The sequence below is a fragment of the Grampus griseus genome, assembly GCF_964374135.1.
Source record: "Grampus griseus genome assembly, chromosome: 21".
NCBI lineage: Eukaryota > Metazoa > Chordata > Mammalia > Artiodactyla > Delphinidae > Grampus > Grampus griseus.
The window spans coordinates 32,162,684-32,182,994 of record NC_139015.1 but is presented as its reverse complement, the minus strand read 5'-3'; the positions used below and the strand labels follow the sequence as shown (position 1 = coordinate 32,182,994).

The 20,311-nt window shown below is 59.9% G+C and overlaps 2 protein-coding genes across 10 annotated transcripts in view; both read left to right on the top strand.

Moving 5' to 3' along the window:
• Nucleotides 1-13,293, top strand: part of ANK1 (ankyrin 1) — a 98,774-nt gene extending 85,481 nt beyond the window's left edge. For 3 of the 9 annotated variants that reach the window (XM_082680172.1, XM_082680169.1, XM_082680167.1), the window contains 4 exons: nucleotides 3,563-3,646; nucleotides 4,591-4,731; nucleotides 4,962-5,099; nucleotides 10,958-13,293. In XM_082680172.1, coding sequence (XP_082536298.1) covers nucleotides 3,563-3,646; nucleotides 4,591-4,731; nucleotides 4,962-5,063 — 327 coding nt within the window. In that variant the 3' untranslated portion in view covers nucleotides 5,064-5,099; nucleotides 10,958-13,293. Of the gene's footprint in view, nucleotides 1-2,537; nucleotides 2,978-3,562; nucleotides 3,647-4,590; nucleotides 4,732-4,961; nucleotides 5,100-10,957 lie in introns of those variants that run through there. The other 6 variants (XM_082680171.1, XM_082680170.1, XM_082680175.1 and 3 more) reach the window with 5 other exon arrangements.
• Nucleotides 13,294-15,818: 2,525 nt separating this feature from the next.
• On the top strand, nucleotides 15,819-19,916 carry NKX6-3 (NK6 homeobox 3; the record flags this gene model as incomplete). Its single annotated transcript, XM_082680554.1, has 3 exons — nucleotides 15,819-16,200; nucleotides 18,003-18,172; nucleotides 19,695-19,916. The coding sequence occupies 3 exons, from the start codon at nucleotides 15,819-15,821 to the stop codon at nucleotides 19,914-19,916; spliced, it is 774 nt and encodes a 257-aa protein (XP_082536680.1).
• Nucleotides 19,917-20,311: the final 395 nt, after the last annotated feature.

The window sequence follows — 20,311 nt, the reverse complement described above, 5'->3', positions numbered from 1 at the left end:
GGGTCCCACCGTGTCTGTAGGGGCGAGGACCAGCCACTGTCCCGCCCCGGGTGCCCTTGTGTAAACGAGGTAGAGAAAGGATTGTCGCCAGGGTTCACTGGGGACTCCTTGCCCGTGCGGGTGGGCTCCCTGGGTGGAACAGGCTGGGACCGAGGGCGCGATCCCGGCACAGGCTCCAGCTGCCTGCACCCTCCGCCCTCCTGGCCTCCCTTCAGTCCTCCCTACTTATTTATTTTATTTATTTGCTTTTATCTTCACTCCCCATTCCCATAGACATCATTTTAATGTGGTTTTGGAAACAGTTTTATTACGAAAGATTGCAAATAGATACCAAACCAGACAGAACAGTCTGTCACCTTTGCGCGCACGCAGTGCCCAGGCGCTGCCACTGCCTGCTGGCGGCCCTCTGGTTTCATCACCCCACCCTCACCCCCGAGGGGTCCCCCCACGTTATCTTGACGTTAATCCCAGACATCTTACGAACGTGTCTTTTTAATTCGTGCGTTTTTATAAAGTTCGCGTCGCTGCTCTGTGCACGTGTGGTTTTAACGCGTACGTAACAATGTGCTCCGCCCTCCCTGGCTTCTTCTCTTCGGTCAGCATCGGTTCCTCACCCTCCCTCCCCTCCACTGCCCTCTCCTCCCCTCCCCTCGCTCCTGTCCAAGCCCGAGCCTCGAAGGCACCTCTGAGGACCCCAGGACCAGGCGGGCTCCACGATGACCTGGGCTGCTGGCTGCCACGCGCTGCCAGGAATTAAACAGGGTGGTACTTAGAAGGCGTCCCTGCCGAGTCCGCACCACCGACGGCTGGGCGGCTGCACCCATTTTTTAACCCCAGGTCACCCCGTGCGTTCTTGGCCGAGGGGCTGTTCCACGGGACCCTCTGCTGCCTCTCCCGGTAGTGAGCGCTTGTCCCATAGCACAGATGGCCCCGCTCCGGGTCTGTGCCCCCGCCCCCCGCCCGGAGTCCCGGGGAAGGAGCGTCTCTGCGGTTGGCTTTGGTGAGGGGAGGCCTGGAGAGGAAGCAGGACCACCCCAGGGGACCGCGAGAGAAACCCTCTAGGTCATTTGGCCCAACTGCCTCATTTACATATGGGGAAACTGAGGCCCAGGAGAGTCTGGGACCTCCTGACCCCCAGTCCCAGTGAGCCAGCACCTCCCTGCCTAAGGCGGATGGGAGGGTAGGTGAGCTGTTTCCTAATCACCTGCCAGGGCTCCAGGGATGATAACGAGCCCTGTTTACGGTGACGGTTTGCAGAGCACCTGTATGCTAGGATTTCCAGTGAGTCTCAAAAAACACGGGGTCGGGGAGTGGGGTATAACTGGGGGCCTGAACCTGCAAGGCAGCCAGTCCCTCTCTGCGGCCCCGGCGGGCAGCATCTGACCTTGAACTCCTAGGCTGGGCTCAGACCCAGGGCTCTCGTGCCCCCTTGCACGTGTGGCTTCTGTGTCCCAGGTGCTCTCTTGTGGAGATGAGGCAGGATTGTGCCGGGGTCGGAGCTGGAAATCTGACCCTCATTTCCTTACTCTTTCACGTAGCAAGTTATCAATCTCTCTGTGCCTCTGTTTCCTTTGTGTGAGATGGGAAAATCAGAGACGCGATGGGGGGTGCTGCAGGCGTAACCGTTAGTGTGTGAAACGCACACAGAGCCCCTCCTGGGCAACGGGCTGCGTGGGGTGTTTGCTGTCACCACCCCTAGCGGTGGGCTCACAAACCGTGCGACCCCCCGGCACTCTCAGAACGGGAAGAGAGCTCCTGAACCCGCCCCTGTTTGACCGCCGAGGAAACCGAGCCCCAGAGAAGGCGCCCCGCTTCCCTGAGCCCCTCAGCGGGAAGCCGCAGGGTCAGTGTGCCGGGTCCAGTTCCTGGTTCTTTCTGCCACGCCGGCTGCAGGCCAGAGAGGAACGGCCTGATCCCAGGAGGGGAATTCCTTTCAGCCGCAGCTGCTGGGCTGCATTAGGGAGTCAGCTCTGCAAAGCTGAGTTTAATGCGCATGGTTCCTGCCCTGGTGTTGACAGCCCAGCCTGGGAAGAGCCTTTAAGGACAGGCCTTAAATAGACACACCAGTGACACGCTCGCATTTGGGGTTGCTGTGCCGTGTAAGCAGGGACCGAGGCCAGAGGGGCTGATGGAGTTGCACGGGCTCCCAGGCCCCTCCCTGGACGCCTGCACTCCCAGAGCTGGGCCTGAGCAAATCACTCACCAGGGGCTATTTTTGAAACAAACCCTGCACCCTCCAGGGTGTTAGCCGGCCCCATCCCATGAGCGAGCGGGGTGACATCATTCTGATCATGGCAGTAGCAGCCCAGGGACACACACAAGTAGCCACGTTCTGGAGACATCTTATTTTCCCAAGTCCGAATGGGACAGTTTTCCTGGGCAGAGCTGCCTCTAGCTGTCACGGGGCCACCGGCTCTCAGGGCTGGTGTCGCACAAGGTGACTTTAACACGTGCCTCCAGCGCCCAGGACATGCACACCTGCCTGCTTCCTTCTAGCCCTGCCGGACAGCCCGGCAGCTGGCTTGGGAGCTAAAATTACTGGAGCCTGACGTCACCCGGGCCGAGGGCAGAGCTGGGCGCTGAGAGGGCACTCTGGCGGCAGTTCCACTAGGGGCCCTGCCGCCTCCCTCGCGTGGAGAAAATGGAGGGTGTCCCAGGGGGCCTCCAGAGTCCCAGAGGAGAATGAGAGGCTGGCCCCCCGCCTGGTGGCCCCCTGGCTGCGCAGGCCCCGGAGGGCCAGACTGGTGAGGAGGTGACGATGTGGACCTTCATCACCCAGCTGCTGGTCACCCTGGTGCTGCTGGGCTTCTTTCTGGTCAGCTGCCAGAACGTGATGCACATCGTCCGGGGCTCCCTGTGCTTTGTGCTGAAGCACATCCACCAGGAGCTGGACAAGGAGCTGGGGGAGAGCGAGGGCCTGAGCGACGACGAGGAGACCATCTCCACCAGGGTGGTCCGGCGCCGGGTCCTCCTGAAGGTAACCCAGGCGGGGGCAGCGCCGGGATGTGCGGGACGCTGGTGAGGACGCCTGCTGGAAGAGGCCGGGCGGGCCTCGGGTGGAACGTGCAGGGCCGCAGCTGGGCGGCACTCCCTGCCCGGCCCACCCCCGACTCCCCGGCGCGGCAGAGGAAGCTCGGCTCTGGGACTTAGGAAGCCGGCCCCCTCCTGCTTCTGTCCCCAGCCAGCCCAGTGAGGCAGCAAGTCACCCTCTGGGCAAAGGCGTCTGGGGCAGGGGGTTCTTTCCTGTCAAGTGCCGTTGGAGTAGAAATCGGGGGCCTCCCTCCGTCTCCGTAAATCCCGCATAATCGCCCCTGTTTTGCCCACCCCCGCTGCCGGGGCAGCGCTCCTGGGAGCCCAGGGCTCCCTCCTGTCCTGGGCCCAGGACCCCCCGGGGTGCCCCTCATGCAGAGCCTGGTTTGGCGGCCGAGTTGCAGTTTCCTGCCAGGATGGGGACTTGTGGGACTGTGGCTACTGCTGGCGCCACTTTATTTCTTCATCCTCTGTCCTTATTCCCAAATTCCCGCTTATCAATCTTGAGTTTTCTCCCTTTCTCTAATTCCAGGGGGATGAGCTTCAGAATATTCCAGGGGAGCAGGTGACAGAGGAGCATTTCACGGATGAGCAGGGCAACGTCGTCACCAAGAAGGTGGGTGCAGAGTCCCCCTGAGCTGGGCAGAGGCAGGCAGGCTAGAAGCTTACAAAGGTGGTGGACTCACCCCCAGCTTCTTGCTGCTGCCCTAGCAGAGGGGTAGGCACCTGCCACAGTCCAGATGTGACATTCCTTACAGCCGCCTTGCCTGATTCAGCCTGAATTCAGCTCCTCCGACTGGGTTCCAGAATGACCGGGCCCCGTGGAACCCCCCAAACCTAGTCCTGTGATGCCTGGCCCTGAAAACAGCTGTATGACAGCAGTATGGGGGTCCCTGTGGGCCTCCTGAGATAAAAGGACGTGGGAATGCATGGGGTTGGCAGTAGGTTTACACCAGGAGACGTGATTCTGCCTAACGGGTGCTGGGCACGGTGCTAGGTGTGGGCAGAAGGCAGACCTGTGTTGCTCCGGGGCTCATGCTAGGTCAGAGCAGGACCCCGTCTTCCCTCCTGCACGGGGAGCTTCATGCTCGTGTGTGTTCTCACCTCCCACTGCTTGCACGCGGTAGGTGCAGAGCAGACTGTCGTTGGAATATCTGGATGCGTGAATAGGGAACAGGTGGATCCCAGGGACAGGAACGCCCTGCCCTTCGGGGGCTCCCAGTCCTAAGGGGAAGACGGAGGGCGTAAACTTCCAGCACACCAGGAGGCAGGATGGACCGCCCTGGGCTAGAGATAGAAGTCAGGGGGGGCGGTGGTGAGACCCCGATCATCCATGAGCCTCAGTAAGAACCCCCCGCAAATTCCAGCCCCTCTGAGGCTGCCCAGTGCGAATTCCCCACCCGATGGGGGCGAGAGGCCGTCCCCGATCTTGACCGCTCAGGGAAGGGCACCTGGGGACAAAGGCTGCTTCTAACCCCCCAGCTCATTCCGGGACCTGCTCTTTTCGAGCTCTGTCTGGCCGGCTTCCCCAGCCCCTTCTGCCCTCCCTCTCTTCTGCAGATCATTCGCAAAGTTGTTCTCCACGTCGATCCATCCGGAGCCGATGACACCCAGGAGCCCGAGGAGGTGATTTCTGGGGGGCCCCTGGAGGACCCTAGTGAGATGGAGGCCGGTGTTGATTACTTTATGACTCACGCCAAGGTACTGCCTGAGCTGCAGCCTCCCAGGCCCTCGCTCTTCCGAGGGGCCGGCCCGTGACTCCTGCTGCCCTCTGCGCCAGCCCCCTTGGGGCTCACCTCTCACCTCTCTGCTCCCCCTCGAGCCTCCTGCCCCTGGTGGCACTGTTCCCACCACCTCCGTAGGGCGCCTGTGTTCTCTTGCCGTCTCTGTGTGTGATCTGTCCTGCCTTGTGTCTGCAATGCTGTCTCCAGGTGGAGCTGAGAGGGTACAGTAGCCTGCAGCCGGACCTGATAGAGGGCAGGAAGGGGGCTCAGATAGTGAAGCGGGCCAGCCTCAAAAGGGGGAAACAGTGATCTCGAGCCCCTCCCTGTGGAATGGCCTCTTTGGAGGTAATGCCGTCGTTCTCCGTCTTCTCTGCATGGCCTGGTCCCCCGCGACGCCCCGCTGAGAGGCTGCGGACTTGCGCACCCCTACCCCGCTCCTCCTGGAACTCCCTCCCCTCCCAGCCCCTCCCGCTGCCCAGCATGACGCAGGAGGACCAGGCACCGCTGTGGGCTCCAAGCACAGACTCCCACCTGCTAACGGTGCCTCTGAGCTCCATTGCCTCCGAGAGAAAACAGCAGCACCTGCTGACCTGTTCCTCGGCAAGCGCAAAAATACAGATTTGAAAAAGTGCTTCCATGAGTGCGAAGCACTCGGTACATCTCAGTAGGAACGTTACCCTGGAAGCCCAGCAAGGGGGTCTGGAGGAGGAGGGGCGGGGCCCTGGAGGGTGCAGCGGGGTCTACTAGGCTGTGCTGTTTCAGTGCACGTGGCCAGGAAGAGCTGGACAGGGAGAGGCCTGGAACCCAGCTGTGCCTTGAACCTTGAACCCAAGGCTCCCATCCTCCTTGGTATTTCCTGAAGCATGTTGCGCCCTTGCTTTCTAGGAAGAGGCAAAGTTAACAGGAGGCTGTGGGAGCACTGCCGGCTGGGGGGCGGGGGCGTGATGTGCAGTGAGGGAGGGAGGGAGGCCGAGAAGACGCGGCGAAAGCTCTCCAGCGGACTGAGCAGTGCTGGGGGCTTCGGGGCCAGCTCGGACCTCCGTCCTCCCTGAGGGGTCCTGTACTGAGCTGCCCCGAGGCCCTTCGCTGTGCCCAGCTCGGGCCAGCTCAGTACCGGGCGCGTCGGGGTGGGAGTCGGCCGGAAGCAGGAAGCACGTGGCCCCAGCTCCCGCTGGCACCGGGTTATTGTCACCTACACCCCCAGGGCCCGGCTCCGGGCCCACGGCCAGCAGCCTCCCCTTCCGCATTCGGCAAAAAGCAGGGCCACCGCCTCCCGAGCCCCCAGAAGTGCTGACTCCGGGCTTCCCTCAGCACTTGGGCAAAAGAAAAAGGTCTGGCCTATCCAGTTATAGGATAAAATTAGACCTGACTTCTCAGCAGCTTAAGGAGGTCACAGTGTTAACCCCCGCACTGCCAGGGGTCCGCCGGGCTGCTGGTTTAGGACGTCAGCTGTGATCAGTCCTAGAAATAGTCCAAAGGTGCAAGTAATTCGAAAAACCAGAGAGTGGAAGGAAAAGTACACTCTTGGGCCTTATTTTCCTTAGGGCAGAGACTGAAGCTTTCAATCCCAGCTTCTGTTTGGCTCAGGTTTTGCTGTTGTTCCTGAACAGGAGAGAGGCAGCCCAGAAGCCAGGCGAGGGGAAGGGAGGAACCCAGACATTTTTCAAAAAATGTTTCTGTAGGTGCAAAGTGGCTGAACCCCCCACCCCAGGGCGTGGGTGTTAGGGGACGCGGAGCAGAGCAGCCAGGCCGTAGCACAGGGCCAGGGCCTCTGCCAGGAAGAGGCCAGGGGAGCGTGCAGTGGGGACTGTGGTGCGGAAGCCAGCGTGCGGGAGGGACAGCCCAGGGGACAGCCTGCCGTGCTCTACCCTCTGAACAAGACAAAGACCGCTGAGGGCTCTCTGGTCCTCCAGACGCACCGCCTGCTACTCGCAAGCGTGCATGGCCCCCAGCATTGATGGATTCCAAATGACTGCAAACTTGCAAATTCGCCTAATAGCTACAGTTTATTGTACCCCCAAACGTAGCGCTCCCAGCACTTCCCCCCCGTGGCCTTTCAGGGACGCGCGCACAGTGAAGCACTGAATGCCCTGCGTGCCTGTTCCCAGCTGAGGTCAAACAAGGAGGCCTTCTCTCTGTCCCCGTTTCAGCTCACACTCTGAACAATTGCCCTTTTTGCGGTCTATTCAGTGTCATGGGGTTTTTTTTTTGCATTTTTATGCTGTTTGTTGGTGATTTCGCTGTTTGAAATGGCCCTGCTGTCTTGTGTTCCTAAGAGCGGCAGGGCCGTGATGGGCCATGCGTGGGAAGTCGTGTTTAGAGGAGCCTCGTTCAGGCACGAGTTATAGCTCTGTCGGACGTGAGTTCAGTGTTCATAAAGCAACAGTATACAGTTGACCCTTGAACAACTCGGGGGTTGGGGCGCCAACCCCCAGGCAGTTGAAAATCCCAGCACCCCTCTCTCTGCCTCAAAAGTAAAGGAATTGATGAATGACTCACCCCCAGGGCGGGAAGCTGAAACAGCGCGGCTAGAATCCTGGGCTCAAACTCTAGTTCTTTTATTTCTATGTGTTGTGATCTGTAATCCAATACAAACTTGTCCCCACACTTAGTTCATTTAAAGGTCTGTAAAATGAAAATGCAGACACTGTATTTATTGGAGAAAAACAATGCAGAAGGGGACCCGTGCAATTCAAACCCACATTGTTCAAGGGTCAATTGTACATGAAATACGTTGTCTTTAAAGAGAGACACACAAGGTTGTGTGTTCATTGGTTGACAAAACCGTTGTGACCAGAGGCTGGCAGGAACCCTGCACTGTACTTTCCTCGGGAGCAGTGGTCCCAGTGTTGGCTATTCAGGGCTCCTGGCGACTTGAGAGAACATGCCTCCTGCGAACACGGGGAATTGCCTGTTTCAGAGAGAGTGAAAGTGGGTTGGGGCCCAGGGTCCAGGCCTGGCTCCTCCAGTTCCCAGGTTACCTTACATGTTGTTTCACTCCCGAAGCTTCCCTCTCCTCGAGGGAGGATGAAATGAGTCCCTCTGTGTGTCACACTGGTGTAAAAAGGCTTAAAAATAACCAGGGTAACTGTGAGGATGGCTGAGAGGGGTAAGAACAGTGTGTTCTGGCGCTCAACCAGTTGCAGGTCTTCCTTGTAGCGTGACCCGGGGCGGGTCAGCTGACCTCTCCCAAGCCTCAGGCGCCCCAGCTGTGAAATGGCAGTAACGCCGATATTCCCTTTGTACGGCGATCGATGATGGGTTTCTCTTCGTGAGCGGACTTTCTGAATTGTCCTGTCCTAATCCACCAATTCTCAAAGTGCCTTCCGCATCCCAGTCACCTGAGAGTCTGGTTAGGATGCAGACTCCTGGCCCCTGACCCGCACCTACTGCATGACAGTTCTGGAACTCGGGATTTGGCCGTAAGCTCGGGTGATTTTGATGCCCATTGAAGAGTGGGTTACTAGGACCAATTCTGGTTTTCCTTCCCAAACCTCCCGGAGGTGCCGTGGCACAGCTGTAGAATTTACACCTGAAGGGTGAGCAGAGATGAGTGATGGTGACAGTGTTCAAAGCCGTGGAACGCCCCAATCCTAGGCGCCTGTTCTGATTCCCCTGCAATCACGCCCAACCTCGGGAAGGATTTTGCAGGAGGCCCGGCGTGGGCGTGAGGGGTGCTTTCTGGTGGTACTTAAGCAGTTAGAAAATAGCTGTGGAGTCAAGCCTGATGGGGTGCAGCAGACAGTAGCAGCTGTGCCCAAGTACGTGGGTCCAAGAACCAGGGTGTCGGCGCTGCCAGAGGACAGCGGAGAGCAGGCAGCCTGTGTCCTCGGGTTAGAGGCACCTGGCCGGGCGCTGGTGGTACCACCCATGCGACGGCTGTTGTTGTTTTGTTTCCCTTTTTAAGAGACACTTTCCATTTAGGCACTGTGGTTGCAAGACCTGTGTTGGCTCTGACTGACTAGAGTGTGTTAGTAAATTTGAAAACTCGCCTATTAGTAATCTCAATAGGAGAGGGCAAGGAGGCCAGGGGTCGTGTTTTACTTTGCTCTTTTAAGCGACAGTCCACCCTCACTCGCCAGCCCCGGCAGGTGTATCAGAGTCTGGGGCTGCAGGAGAGAGGAGAGAGGCGAGAGCTGCAGACGCTGGCGGGGGAGGGGCAGGTGGCACAGCACAGAGAGATGACACGAGGAAAAAAGCCCGACCGGCACAGCCACTAGAAGTGGCAGGAGGCTATTTTCTAAGCGTTTATAGGGTGAGACCGGGTCCGGGGGTACCCAGGGCAGTGGCAGAGTACTGGACGCAGCTGCAGATCGCGGCTCTATTAGAGACTAATAGAGACGCACTGTATTCCCACCCCTGCTGCTGCCGGGGGGCTCCCGCCGGGCTCGTCCCTGCTCCTCCTGGAGCCTCAGCTCACCCAGAGATGGGAAGAACGGTTACGCTAGAATGATCTCTCAGCCTTGAACTTTCTCCTCTGCTCTGTGTCCGGGCAGAAGAGTGGGAGGGAGATGGTAGCCTGTCTTCCCCAGGCTCAAGCTTTCATAACATCTCCTATGTGGCGTGCTTAGCGCTGGGGTAGGCGCTGTGGGACTGGTAGGAAGGGTAAGGGCTTTGCTCTTGCCCTCAGAGTGTTTATACTCTAGCCGGGGAAGTAAGCAGACAAGAGAGAGGACAGACAGGACAGGGCATTTCTGGAGCCCAAGCACGGCAGCATCCAGTACCGCTCAGTACCCTGAGCGCTTCCTAGGTCGTTAGCTCTCCAGCATCACGACAATCAAACGAGGTACGTCCTGCTCCTGCCCTCGTCTTACGGCAGAGGAAACTGAGGCCCAGAGAGTGTAAGTAACTTGACCGAGGCCGCACAGCAGGAACTTGGCAGAGACAGGATATGAACGCCGGCAGACCGGCTTCAGAGTTCATACTCTTAACCGCACTCTGAGGTTACTCTGCACGCAAGGCAGCAGCAGGAGAGGACAGAGAAGGGGAGGCTGAAGGCTTCAGGAAGGCCTGTGGAGGAGAGGTCTGAAGGGTGGTGGGCAGAACCTCAGCCAAGTGGAGACTGGATGGTGTCCTGGACGGGGGAGCCGAGGACAAAGGCGGGCGTGCGGGCTTTGGACTTGGAGGAGGGGCTTGGCTGGCGGTGATGGGACGGTCCCCTCCCGGGCAACCGCTTGCTCAAGCCACGGCAGTAGGAGGCCTGGCCTTTTGCTCTGGGGAGGAGCTTAGCCCCACCCTCCATCCCTGGGGAACCACTCAGGGTTGAGTTCCCCTTGATCACCTCCAGCTTCCTCCCCAGCCCTGGCATTTGTAGCACCCACGACGAGCTCCCTGTCCGGGGACACAGCTGTGCCTCAAGTGACTTCCCACCCCACCCAGGAGATTGTCAGCTCCTCTTAACGTTAAGTCCCTGCAGACAGAACCCTGGGTGGCTGGGCTTGGAGATGGGGTTGTCCCCCCATCTCCCCCAGGCTGGAAGAGCAGGCCCCACGGGGTGGCAGGAGCCCCGTGTCGCTGTGATTCCCAGGCTGCAGCGTTGAACTTCACTCTGGCAAAGCTGCTGTCTTCCAGCCTAACATACGTAGTCCCCTGGGGAGAAGCCATCTGGTTTTCAAAGATCTCTTTGCCCCAATAGAGGTTGTCCATCCAAAGGGCACGGGGAGAGGAGCCTGAGGCCCCGACAGTAAGGGTTGTGCACCAGAGCCGAAGAGGCGCTAAGGTCCCTTGAGGCCGTGAGCTCCCGAGGCCATGTCTGCTCCATCCCCGGGTCCCCAGGCTGGCACACAGGAGACATCAATGCATGTTGGCTGAACCAAACCGAACAAGCCAGGGTGCTGCCACCGCCTAGCCTGGCCCTTGCTGGGCTTGAGCACACGGCCCCTCTCCTAGGTGCTGGGTACACGGGGACGTCTCCCCAGGTGACCGCGCGGGCACAGAGTACCCCACAGGAGGGTCTCCCGGGGAGCTCATCGATGGGCACGGAGCTAGTGGCAGCCTCTGCGTCGGGCAGTGCGATAAGGATGGCTGGTGTTTCAGGAAGGTCCGGGCCAAGCTCAGTGCCTTTCAGCTCCTGCCTGGCTTGGGGAGGCTGCTTTTCCTGACTCACCCCTGCCTGAGCCGCCAGCACAAAACTCTGCATAGTGGGTTTTGGCTGGGAGTTGCGCCTCTAAATTCTAAGTGACTCCTCTCTGTGTGTCCCTCAGGATCACACCTCGACACCCAACCCTTGAACTCCACACACTCTGCCACGCACCCGAGAGCTGGACCGAGGCCCCGGAAGCCGCGCACACGTCCCTGGAGGCTTACGGCATGACCTCTGTAAGGGACGTCCTTTAGTCACCTGTTCGCATGAACGACCGACTGTAGACGCATGACCTACAGTCCTCTATCCTGCCTCTGGCGACGGTGGATCTCTTTCAGGAGTCTGGACGGAAGCAGCAAGAGGGGGGAGAGAGAGAGGGGGACGTAAAACAAGCGCAGGAGAGCACGGAACGCAGCAGCAAACAAGGGCTCTTTTGTGGCTGGGATGAGATATTTTTTTAAATCATTTCAATTTCGACTTGTTACAGGGTACTTTCTTTTCAACCTCATCTGTAAGAAATCCATGTGAGCTTCCTGGAAAGGAAAAAAAAAAAAGAAAACTAGACATGAAATCAGTTCCACACCTTAATCCCTTACCCTCATCCACCAGCCTTCCCCACACCTCCACGCTCCACGTGTGACCAGCCCTGCCGCTGCCCCGTGGACCGAACCTTCCAGAACTCTCTACATGGCATCAGGACACACGCACGCATACACACACACAAACACACACACACCCCTCTCCCCTCTGCTCAGTATACACACAGATTTTACTGTGACATCCGAAGTTGTATAGACTCTCCTGTGGATAAACTGGAAATTTTTTATGTTGTCGCTCTCTCTCTCTCTGCCAGTTTCAGTATTAATCATCTTCCAATGGAAAATCATTACCTTCAGAGTGCATTCGGGGTTCCTCGTGTTAGGGACTTAAGACTCTGAGGCGAGGACCCCCAGGCTTAGCTGTAGGGCTCCGAGGGAGCCAGTGCCCATCCGAAAGGGTCTTCACTCTCAGCTGGGGGAAGGCCGGTGGCTGTCCCAGGATTGCACCAGCATGTTCAATAGAGAAGAGGTTTTCTATATCTTCAAGCACTTATATCATAGTCCGTGTTCAAAGTGTCAACTGTACAGTAATCAGCCTTGTGTATATGAAAAACAATAAATACTATGCAAACCAATAGAAACACTTTAGCAGTATGTACAAAGCACTAACAGCTCAGCTCCTGAGGACTTCTCCAGGCTGTGGGAGGAGTACAGCCTGTCTCTCAGTGAAAGAGGAAGGAAGGGAGTAGGCCTAGGGAATGCACCTGCCCGTTCTCAGGTCAGCCGCCGCCCCGAGGTCTCCCAGAGCGAACTTGGTGCTGTAAGTCCAGGCAGCCGCGGGATGCGGGGCCTGGGCTGGGCAGCCTCAGTGCCCCCATCTGACCAACACCCCACCCTGAACCCCCTGGAGAGGCAGCGCAGGGGGAGAAACGGCTGACCACCAGGAGGCCCCAGCCTGGAAGGAGACCTTCCTGGGCCAGGGCCCCGTCAGGGCAGGACGGAGACGGCGGCTGGCTGTTCCTCGCCTCGGTGCCATCGGGGAAGAGCCTTAAGTTACACCAGAGCCCCCGGCAGAGGGAGGCCCGAATCAGCACAACGCGCCTGCCCCGCGCGGCACCCTCCGGGCCAGGAGGGAGACTGCAGGCTCTTCTCGTCCGCCCGAGGGCCACTGTGTGTGGATGTCCGGTCACCTTCCTCCCTGCCTCTCTGCCGAGATGTCCTCAGAACACATCCGAACCTTCCAAGTAGCACAGAAGCTCCCTCGATGTCAGAGCCCCCCAACCCCCGAGGCCCCGGCTGGCCCCGGCGCACAAGTGTTCTGGTGGGTCCGGGCGGGGCTGGCCGGGCTCCCCGAGGGGCGGGCGGGGAGTGGGAGCTTGAGCGCGCGCGTCGGTCCGCGAGCTCCAGACCCAACCCCCGCGGGGGCCGCGCGCAGAGCATCCCCGCCGGCCGGTCCCTCCGCCCCGCCGCGGCCGGCCGGACTCAGTGAAGGCCGAGGAAGACAGGCGCAGGGCCGCCTCCCGCCGCGATCTGCCGCCGCCGACCCAGTAGCTCCTGTAGAGCCGCGGCCCCGGCCCCGGTTGCGCTTTGGCTCGTCGCTCTGTCTGGCTTGGCTGCTTGGCCCGCCGGCCCCGTGCCTCGGCGGCATGCTGCGTTCGCTGCTAGTAGGAGCTGTAGGGGAGAGGTTTGGGGTCGCCACATAATGCCTAGAGAATGCTGCAGTCTGCACCTTAGACGCTGTTTAGAAGTTTTGGAATCACCTTGATTTTTTAAATTGTTATGAAAATGATTCTTTTCTTGACTCCCACACGCTCTGTTCTTGGGAGGGACTTCCCACCGCACACCCCACCCCACTCTGATGTATAGACCATTCTCCCTACACCAGCTGAACAAATGTCAAAATTAATAAAGAACTCGACTCATGGCACAGGCCTCCATCTCTCCTTCCCGGCGCATCTTTGGGGAGTGTGGAGGGGGGGCGCTGGGGGAGTCTGGGGGTGATCAGTCTGCAGGGAGGCGCCCACCTTCTCTGGAAACCTGGACAGCCCCTTAATCAGGACCACCCACTCTAGGAGAGGCACTCCCCAGCCCGCAGATGGTAGAGCAGATTTCTGTCCTACCTGAGGACCATGTGATGGGGCAAGTCCAAGATGTTGGGAGGGGGGCGCACCACAAGCACCAGGGTACGTGGCTGAGCCCACAGTGGGCATACACTAAGGGGGACCCTCCCCCACAGTGCTCCCTGTGAAGGCATCTGGCCACTGCAGGCAATGCCATTCAGAGTTCAAGAACTTCCAAGAAAATCGCCCTGTTCCCAACTAGCTCCTAACACTTCATGCAAGGCTGGTCACCAAGCTGGCCTCAGTTTCCTCATCTGTCAAATGGGGGAAGGGATTAAGCGATTGCAAAAGTCTCTTCAGTTTGTCATCCTGGGAGTCCTGAACACAAATGCCTTTGTTAAGCTTGGCGATAAATAAGAATAAAATTATTTACTGCAGGTTTTCCTCCTCACGAGTTCCCATCATTGGTGGGGGGTCGGGGGTGGCCAAGCACAGTCACAGGGTCCTAGGAGCTCTCCCCGCCCTCACTCTGATTGTGAAGCTTCTCTCTCAGCATCAGAAAAGACATCCAGGCCAAGGGACCAGCCATGGCTGTGCACTGGCCTCGCCCAGAGGGTTTTGTAAAGCACAGGTTCAGGATCACAAATGCCTAGGTGATTCCTGCAGCAACACTGGGAACTGGAGCTGTTTCCCAAATGGTTGTGATGGGCAGCTTCGGAGCGCAGCCAATTCAGACCGATAAGAAATTTCCTCGTTTTTAATCCAAACTTCCAGAAAAACAAGGTCCACAGCCTTGTTGGGGTCTTTCTTGTGTTAACCTACATCATCTACGCTACAGGGTCATGGCCAATTCCAGCCCGAGCAGATAACAGCAGCATGGGGAGAGCCGGCTCTCTGTGAGAGGGGAGCCTCCCCTCAGCCTGGGTGACCATGGGCTGGTCAGAAGCGGCTTTGGGACTGCCAGGCAGAGGAGGGACAGAAGTCCATCTGTCAGGCAGCCACTGTTTCTCCTGTCATTTTGCATGTCCGGACCAGCGACGTGCTGATTGCCATTTTAAAAAAACTGCAGGAAAGGGTGCTGTTCCATGCAGAAATGACCCAAGTTATTTACTGCATTTTCCCTGTTGGTAAAACAGGAGAGAGACCCCAGTAGAGCCTTGTATGTTGTAAAAATTCATTAGGAAAAGAAAGTCATATGGGTGCTCGGCGATTCAACCTAGTCTCATCCGTCAAATATTTACTGAACACCAACCTAGAGCCCGGCACAGGCGCCGCCACTGAATCAGCAGCCATCTCAGCCATCAGAGGTTTCCATCCCAGGTGCCCAGCCAGGCAGAACATGACAGAGGCACAAATGAGTCCTCAGAGGAGGAGAAAGGGAGGACAGAGGGATCAGGGAAGGCTGCCCAGAGGCAGAGGCAGAGCCAGGAAGCACCCGCAGCCAGCACTCCCAGAGATGCCCCGCTCCCACCCCCTGCCCCAGGCTGCCGGGCAGGTTCCCACCCCCAGGCTCTCAGGTCCCAAAGTCCAGCCTCCCCACTTACCCGGCCCAGCACGGAGGAGGGAAGCGAAGCATCGTGTCCAGACTGCACACTCCCCCAGAGGCTTGGGCATGTGCACAGAAAGGGGCCTGGACACCTCAGAACAGCATCCCCTGAGCCCGCAGGGGGGGCCCCCCGGAGCGCTTTTTCCTAGATGCTCACTTGGGGGACCAGGAGCTGGTGGACCCTCTGAGAATGAACATAGGTTCCAGAGCACTCTCTCTTTTCTTTCTCCCCTTCTCTCTCCCCACACCCCCCATCTCTCTCTTTCTCTCTCTCTCTCTCTCTCTCTCTGGCGCGCGCGCGTGTGCGCGCACACACACACACACACACACACACACACACACACACACATGCTGGCTGATTTTACAGTCAATCTTTCAAAGTGCAATTTGTCTAGGAAAAGCCAATGTGAGGCCCGTGAGGGTTTCCACCAATGGCGACGCGGCTGGAGCAGCTCAGCCAGTCTCGGGTCTGTATTCTAATGGGCCCCATCTTTATCAGGGAAATGTTGCTTCTCTGAACTTGAAACTTCTCATGGAGGATCCCTAGACTCTGAGGCAGAGAAGGGGCCTGAGCTGAGGCGGGGGGAGCCGCCTCTCCCCAGGCCGGGCAGGGACAGAGGGCTCGCACCTGCCCTGGGAGCACCTGACTTCCCGCGGCTGACGTGGTCGCGGCCCCGGGCAAGGGCTGGGCTGGGCTGGATGCCTGGGTGGGAGGGCGGCCTGGGGCTCGGGCAGCTTTGACCCTCCGGAGCTGCCATGGGATTCTGGGCCGGAGCTCGGGGGCTCTAGGGGTCTGGATTTGGGCTTCCCACCTCCCCTTGGCCCTTTGGCGGGGCCATGGAGTCCAACCTGCAGGGCCCGTTCCTGCTGAACAACGCGCCGCTGGCTCAGTTCTCGGAGGTGAAGGCTCCTGTGTGCCAGTACTCTGTGCAGAACTCCTTCTACAAGCTCAGCCCCCAGGGGCTGGGCCCCCAGCTGCCCGCCGGGACCCCGCACGGGATCACGGACATCCTCAGCAGGCCTGTGGCCGCGCCGAACAGCAGCCTCCTCTCCGGCTACCCCCACGTGGCCGGCTTCGGTGGGCTCGGCTCCCAGGGGGTCTACTACGGTCCCCAGGTGGGGAATTTCTCCAAGGCGGGGAACGAGTACCCCACCCGGACCCGGAACTGCTGGGCGGACATGGGCCAGGACTGGCGAGGTGGGCGGCCGTGCGGCAACAGTGAGTACGGGGAGGGGGGGTGACGGGGGACGGGAACGGATGCTCACAGGGGTCCTCGGCCTCCATCCGACAGCCTGGGGCAGACCCCAGGGTCCGGCCCTCCACCTGGTGCAGCACAGGCTTCTCCCCTCCCCCTCCCACCCCGGCTTCTCTCGGATGGGCGTCTTGACCCCCGCCCTCACTCCTCACCAGCTGCCCTCCTGGGGTAGCCGGGGTCCCAGGAGACCACACGGCTCACCCCCACCCTGTGTACGGTCCTGCTCACCTTCCATCTCCCGCCCAGAGCCCATGTCACCACTTCGTCCAAGCAGGCAAGTGCCGTCCCCAGCGAGAATCTGCCACTGCATCACCTTCCCAGAGCCCCCCGCGTGCGCCGGCAGCACTCAGGGACACAGAATGTACCCTGAGCCCATCTCGGTCCTGCTGCCATCAAGGGGGCCTGCTTCCCTCCTCGGGGTTTATGTCAACAACAGCACCCATACCACCCAGCCTCCACAAACAGCTGCTGAGTCCAGCCCCACTGGACCCTCGCTGTCGGGGGGCCTCACCCACCCATCCCCAAACCATGGTTTTCAGAGAGTTGGTCCGGGGCCCCCAGGATGCCAGTCAGACCTGGAGGAGGTGGCAGGTCGTGCACAGGCAGGGGAGCGTCACCCGGGAGGCAGGGGGAGTGACAGTGGCTGCAGGAGCCACCCCTGGGCCCGGATCAGGCAGGGGCAGAGGGGCCCTCCACTTCCGTCCCACCTGGGGGCTCCTCCACTGGCACAGGGGCTTGGGGCGGCCCAGGAGAGCCCAAACCACACCTGCCTTCCGCCCACTATGCTGCTCGGGACCCTCACACCCCTCGTCAGCCTGAAACACGGCGAGCCCCACAGGGGGCCGAGACCTCATCTCTTGGAAGCTATTCTATAACCTGGTTTGTGGGTGCTTTAGGCCTTGAGCTGTCCCTGTCTCTCACTTCCATGTCCCCCTACCCACACGCACCCCGTTTCCACACCCCTGCTCTTCAACCCCGCATGCACGTATACACATAGGGAAGTATCTGAGTCAGTGGCTGGATTAACACAAGGCGGGGGGACTGAGGGTGACAGCCTCTCAGGAGGCCTCATCTCCTTTCTGTGCCTCGGCTTCCTCACCTGTAAAGTGAGGACATGGGGTGTGAGGGTCGGCTGCACTGCACAAGGCCCTGCACGTGGGCATTCTGCTTCCCCTGGTCCCTATCCGCCCCCCGCCCCCACGCCGAGCTCCCGAGAGGCTGCCCTGGCCGGGCAGGGGTCAGTTCTTGAGGCTCCGTGTCCGGACCCTCCATGGGGTTGAAGCCACATGACTCCCAGGCCTGGTGGCAGGGGAGAGCAGTAACTTGGAGCTTAGGGTTCTAGCTTCCCAAAAACCTGGAAAATGGGATCTCAAGAGCAAGGAAGTGTGGGAACTCCCAGGCCCCTGGGGCCCTGACGGTGTGTGGAAGGTGCTAAGTCCGTTTCTCGGTGACCTGAAGGAACATCCCTGAGACCCAGACTCCTACCGCCCCTCGGGCTGTGGCTGCATCACTGCGTAGTGAGGGCATTGCACAAGGAGACCCAGTTCCAAGCATCCTCTGGCCCTAATCAGCTGAAACCTGGGGCAGGCGCCCTCGGGGTCCCCGCCCACCCAGACATGGCGGAGGTGTGCTGCTTGGGTGAGAGGTGCCACCGCGCCCCTGCAACCTCAGCGGCTTCTCCGTACGGGCGCTCACCCTGTGGGAGAGGCGGGGCAGGGCTGGCACCCCCAACCCCGCGAACCGCACACTTCCTTCCTCCCACCAGCCCCGGACCCCCTGAGCGACAGCATTCACAAGAAGAAGCACACCCGGCCCACCTTCACGGGGCACCAGATCTTTGCCCTGGAGAAGACCTTCGAGCAGACCAAGTACTTGGCGGGTCCCGAGAGGGCGCGGCTGGCATACTCGCTGGGGATGACCGAGTCGCAGGTCAAGGTGAGTGTGTGAGGGACAAGAAGGTGTCTGCCTGGCAGCGAGGAGCCCCACTCTCTTGGCAACCGCAGCTCAGTGGGAGGCCGTCCTGGTGTTTGGGCACCGCCTGCCCACCTAGCCCTGAAGACGGTAATAATGACCCTAACGCCAAATGGCTGTCATCTCCTGAGCCCTGTTCTGAGAGCCTTATGTGTAGCAGCCCAGTTAAACCTCACAGCAACCTGGCGGGTGGGCCTTATTACCCATCTTACAGGTGAAGAAACAATCTCAGCTGAGCCTTTTGCCCCAGGTCACCGGCTGGTAAGTGAGTACCCTGGATTAGAGGGCTCTAACCTCATGCCTTCCCCTCCTCTGCACGTCGAGGCTAGAAGTTTCAAGAGCTGATGGCAGCCTCCGGGCCGGATCAGAGCTGGCTTCAGGCTTGTTCCGTTAGCCAGGCAAACGAGCCCACCTTGGTTCACCAAACTCGAAAGTGAAGATAACTGCCCCCCACGCCTGCCCATGAAGTCTGAGCCTCTTTGCTCAGCTCGGGGCAAGGCTGCCTCTCACACTGCACACCTCGGGCCTGAGCTCGGTGGGTAAGGCAGCTTCTGTCCCCTCAGGCTCCCGGGGGGACCCCTGGCAACCCTGAGGCTCACTGTTCCCTGAGGGGCTCTGGCGGGGGGCACCAAAGAAGCAAGCTCTGGGCTATGCTGTAACTGCCCGGCACTGTGACAAGGCGACGGGCTTGAGGGGAGAAGGAAGCACAGGGGCAGCCGGGGACCCTGGCCTGGGCTCCCTCAGGGCGCTGCATCTCCAGCCGGCCAACCCCCAGGCAGCTCCCTCCAGCCAACGTTAACTCCCAAGGAGAGGAAGCGCCGAGTCTAAGAGGAAGGCCTTTCCGTACCACTCCGCTTCTTTGGGTCCTTTCTGCACGCTTCTGTCTCCAGTAATGAGCACGTGTTATTTTTATATTTGGGGGGCAATGATTCATGAAGCTCAGTGAAGGTCTGTGAGGTTAAAAGCACGTCAGCCCCTTCCACCCAAGTACTCAGATGGCAAAGGAGAGGCAGATTCACCGCAGGGAGGCTTGGAGCTAAGACGAAAGGGCTGCTGCACTCACATTTATTTTTATTTTATTGCCCCCCTCAGAAAAAAAAAGTAGTGTGACTATGACAGCCTAGTCCATTGCTGAACCATTTATTTTACGATCAAGATGAGGCTGGGGGGGGGGGGGGGCTTCCCTGGTGGCGCAGTGGTTGAGAGTCCACCTGCCGATGCAGGCGACACGGGTTCGTGCCCCGGTCCGGGAGGATCCCTCATGCCGCAGAGCGGCTGGGCCCGTGAGCCATGGCCGCTGAGCCTGCGCGTCCGGAGCCTGTGCTCCGCAACGGGAGAGGCCACAGCAGTGAGAGGCCCGCGTGCCGCACACACACACACAAAGATGAGGCTAGGGGGATACTTGCCACCGAGTGGAGCCGCCCTCCCCAAAGGGGCCCTGTGCACGCTGCATGCCAGCGTGTCCTCAGGGCCCTTCTCCTTCCAGGTGTGGTTCCAGAACCGGAGGACCAAGTGGCGGAAGAAGAGTGCCCTGGAACCCTCGTCCTCCACGCCCCGGGCCTCGGGAGGGGACCGCGCGGCCTCGGAGAATGACGACGACGAGTACAACAAGCCGCTGGACCCCGACTCAGACGACGAGAAGATCCGGCTGCTGCTCCGCAAGCACCGCGCCGCCTTCTCGGTGCTCAGCCTGGGCGCGCACAGCTGACCCCGCCGGCCTCCGCGTCCCCGCGGTTCCCAAAAGGCTAACGGGGGCTGCGGGGGAGGAGTGGGGAGGGGGGAGGATGGAGGGGGAGAAGCAGGAGACGGAGGGGAAGGGGGGGGGAGGGGGCCAGTCTCCTAAGGGAGGAGGGGGCAAAGAGGGAGACGTGAACTTGTCCTGAGACCGGGCACACCTTCCGCCGTCCTGCACCTCTGTGGGCCCAGGCCTGGCCCTGCCAGCTCTGCAGATTCTAAGTACACAGGTAGATGAAAAGCGATCAGGCTCTGCGGCCAGGACACTGGCTGTGGGGTCCCAGACACGCCACCGTGGCAGTTGTGGGGGTGGGGGAGCCTTCCCCCAGGGAAACCGTTGGCTCCGGCAAGGGTCTCCCTGTGGGCTGA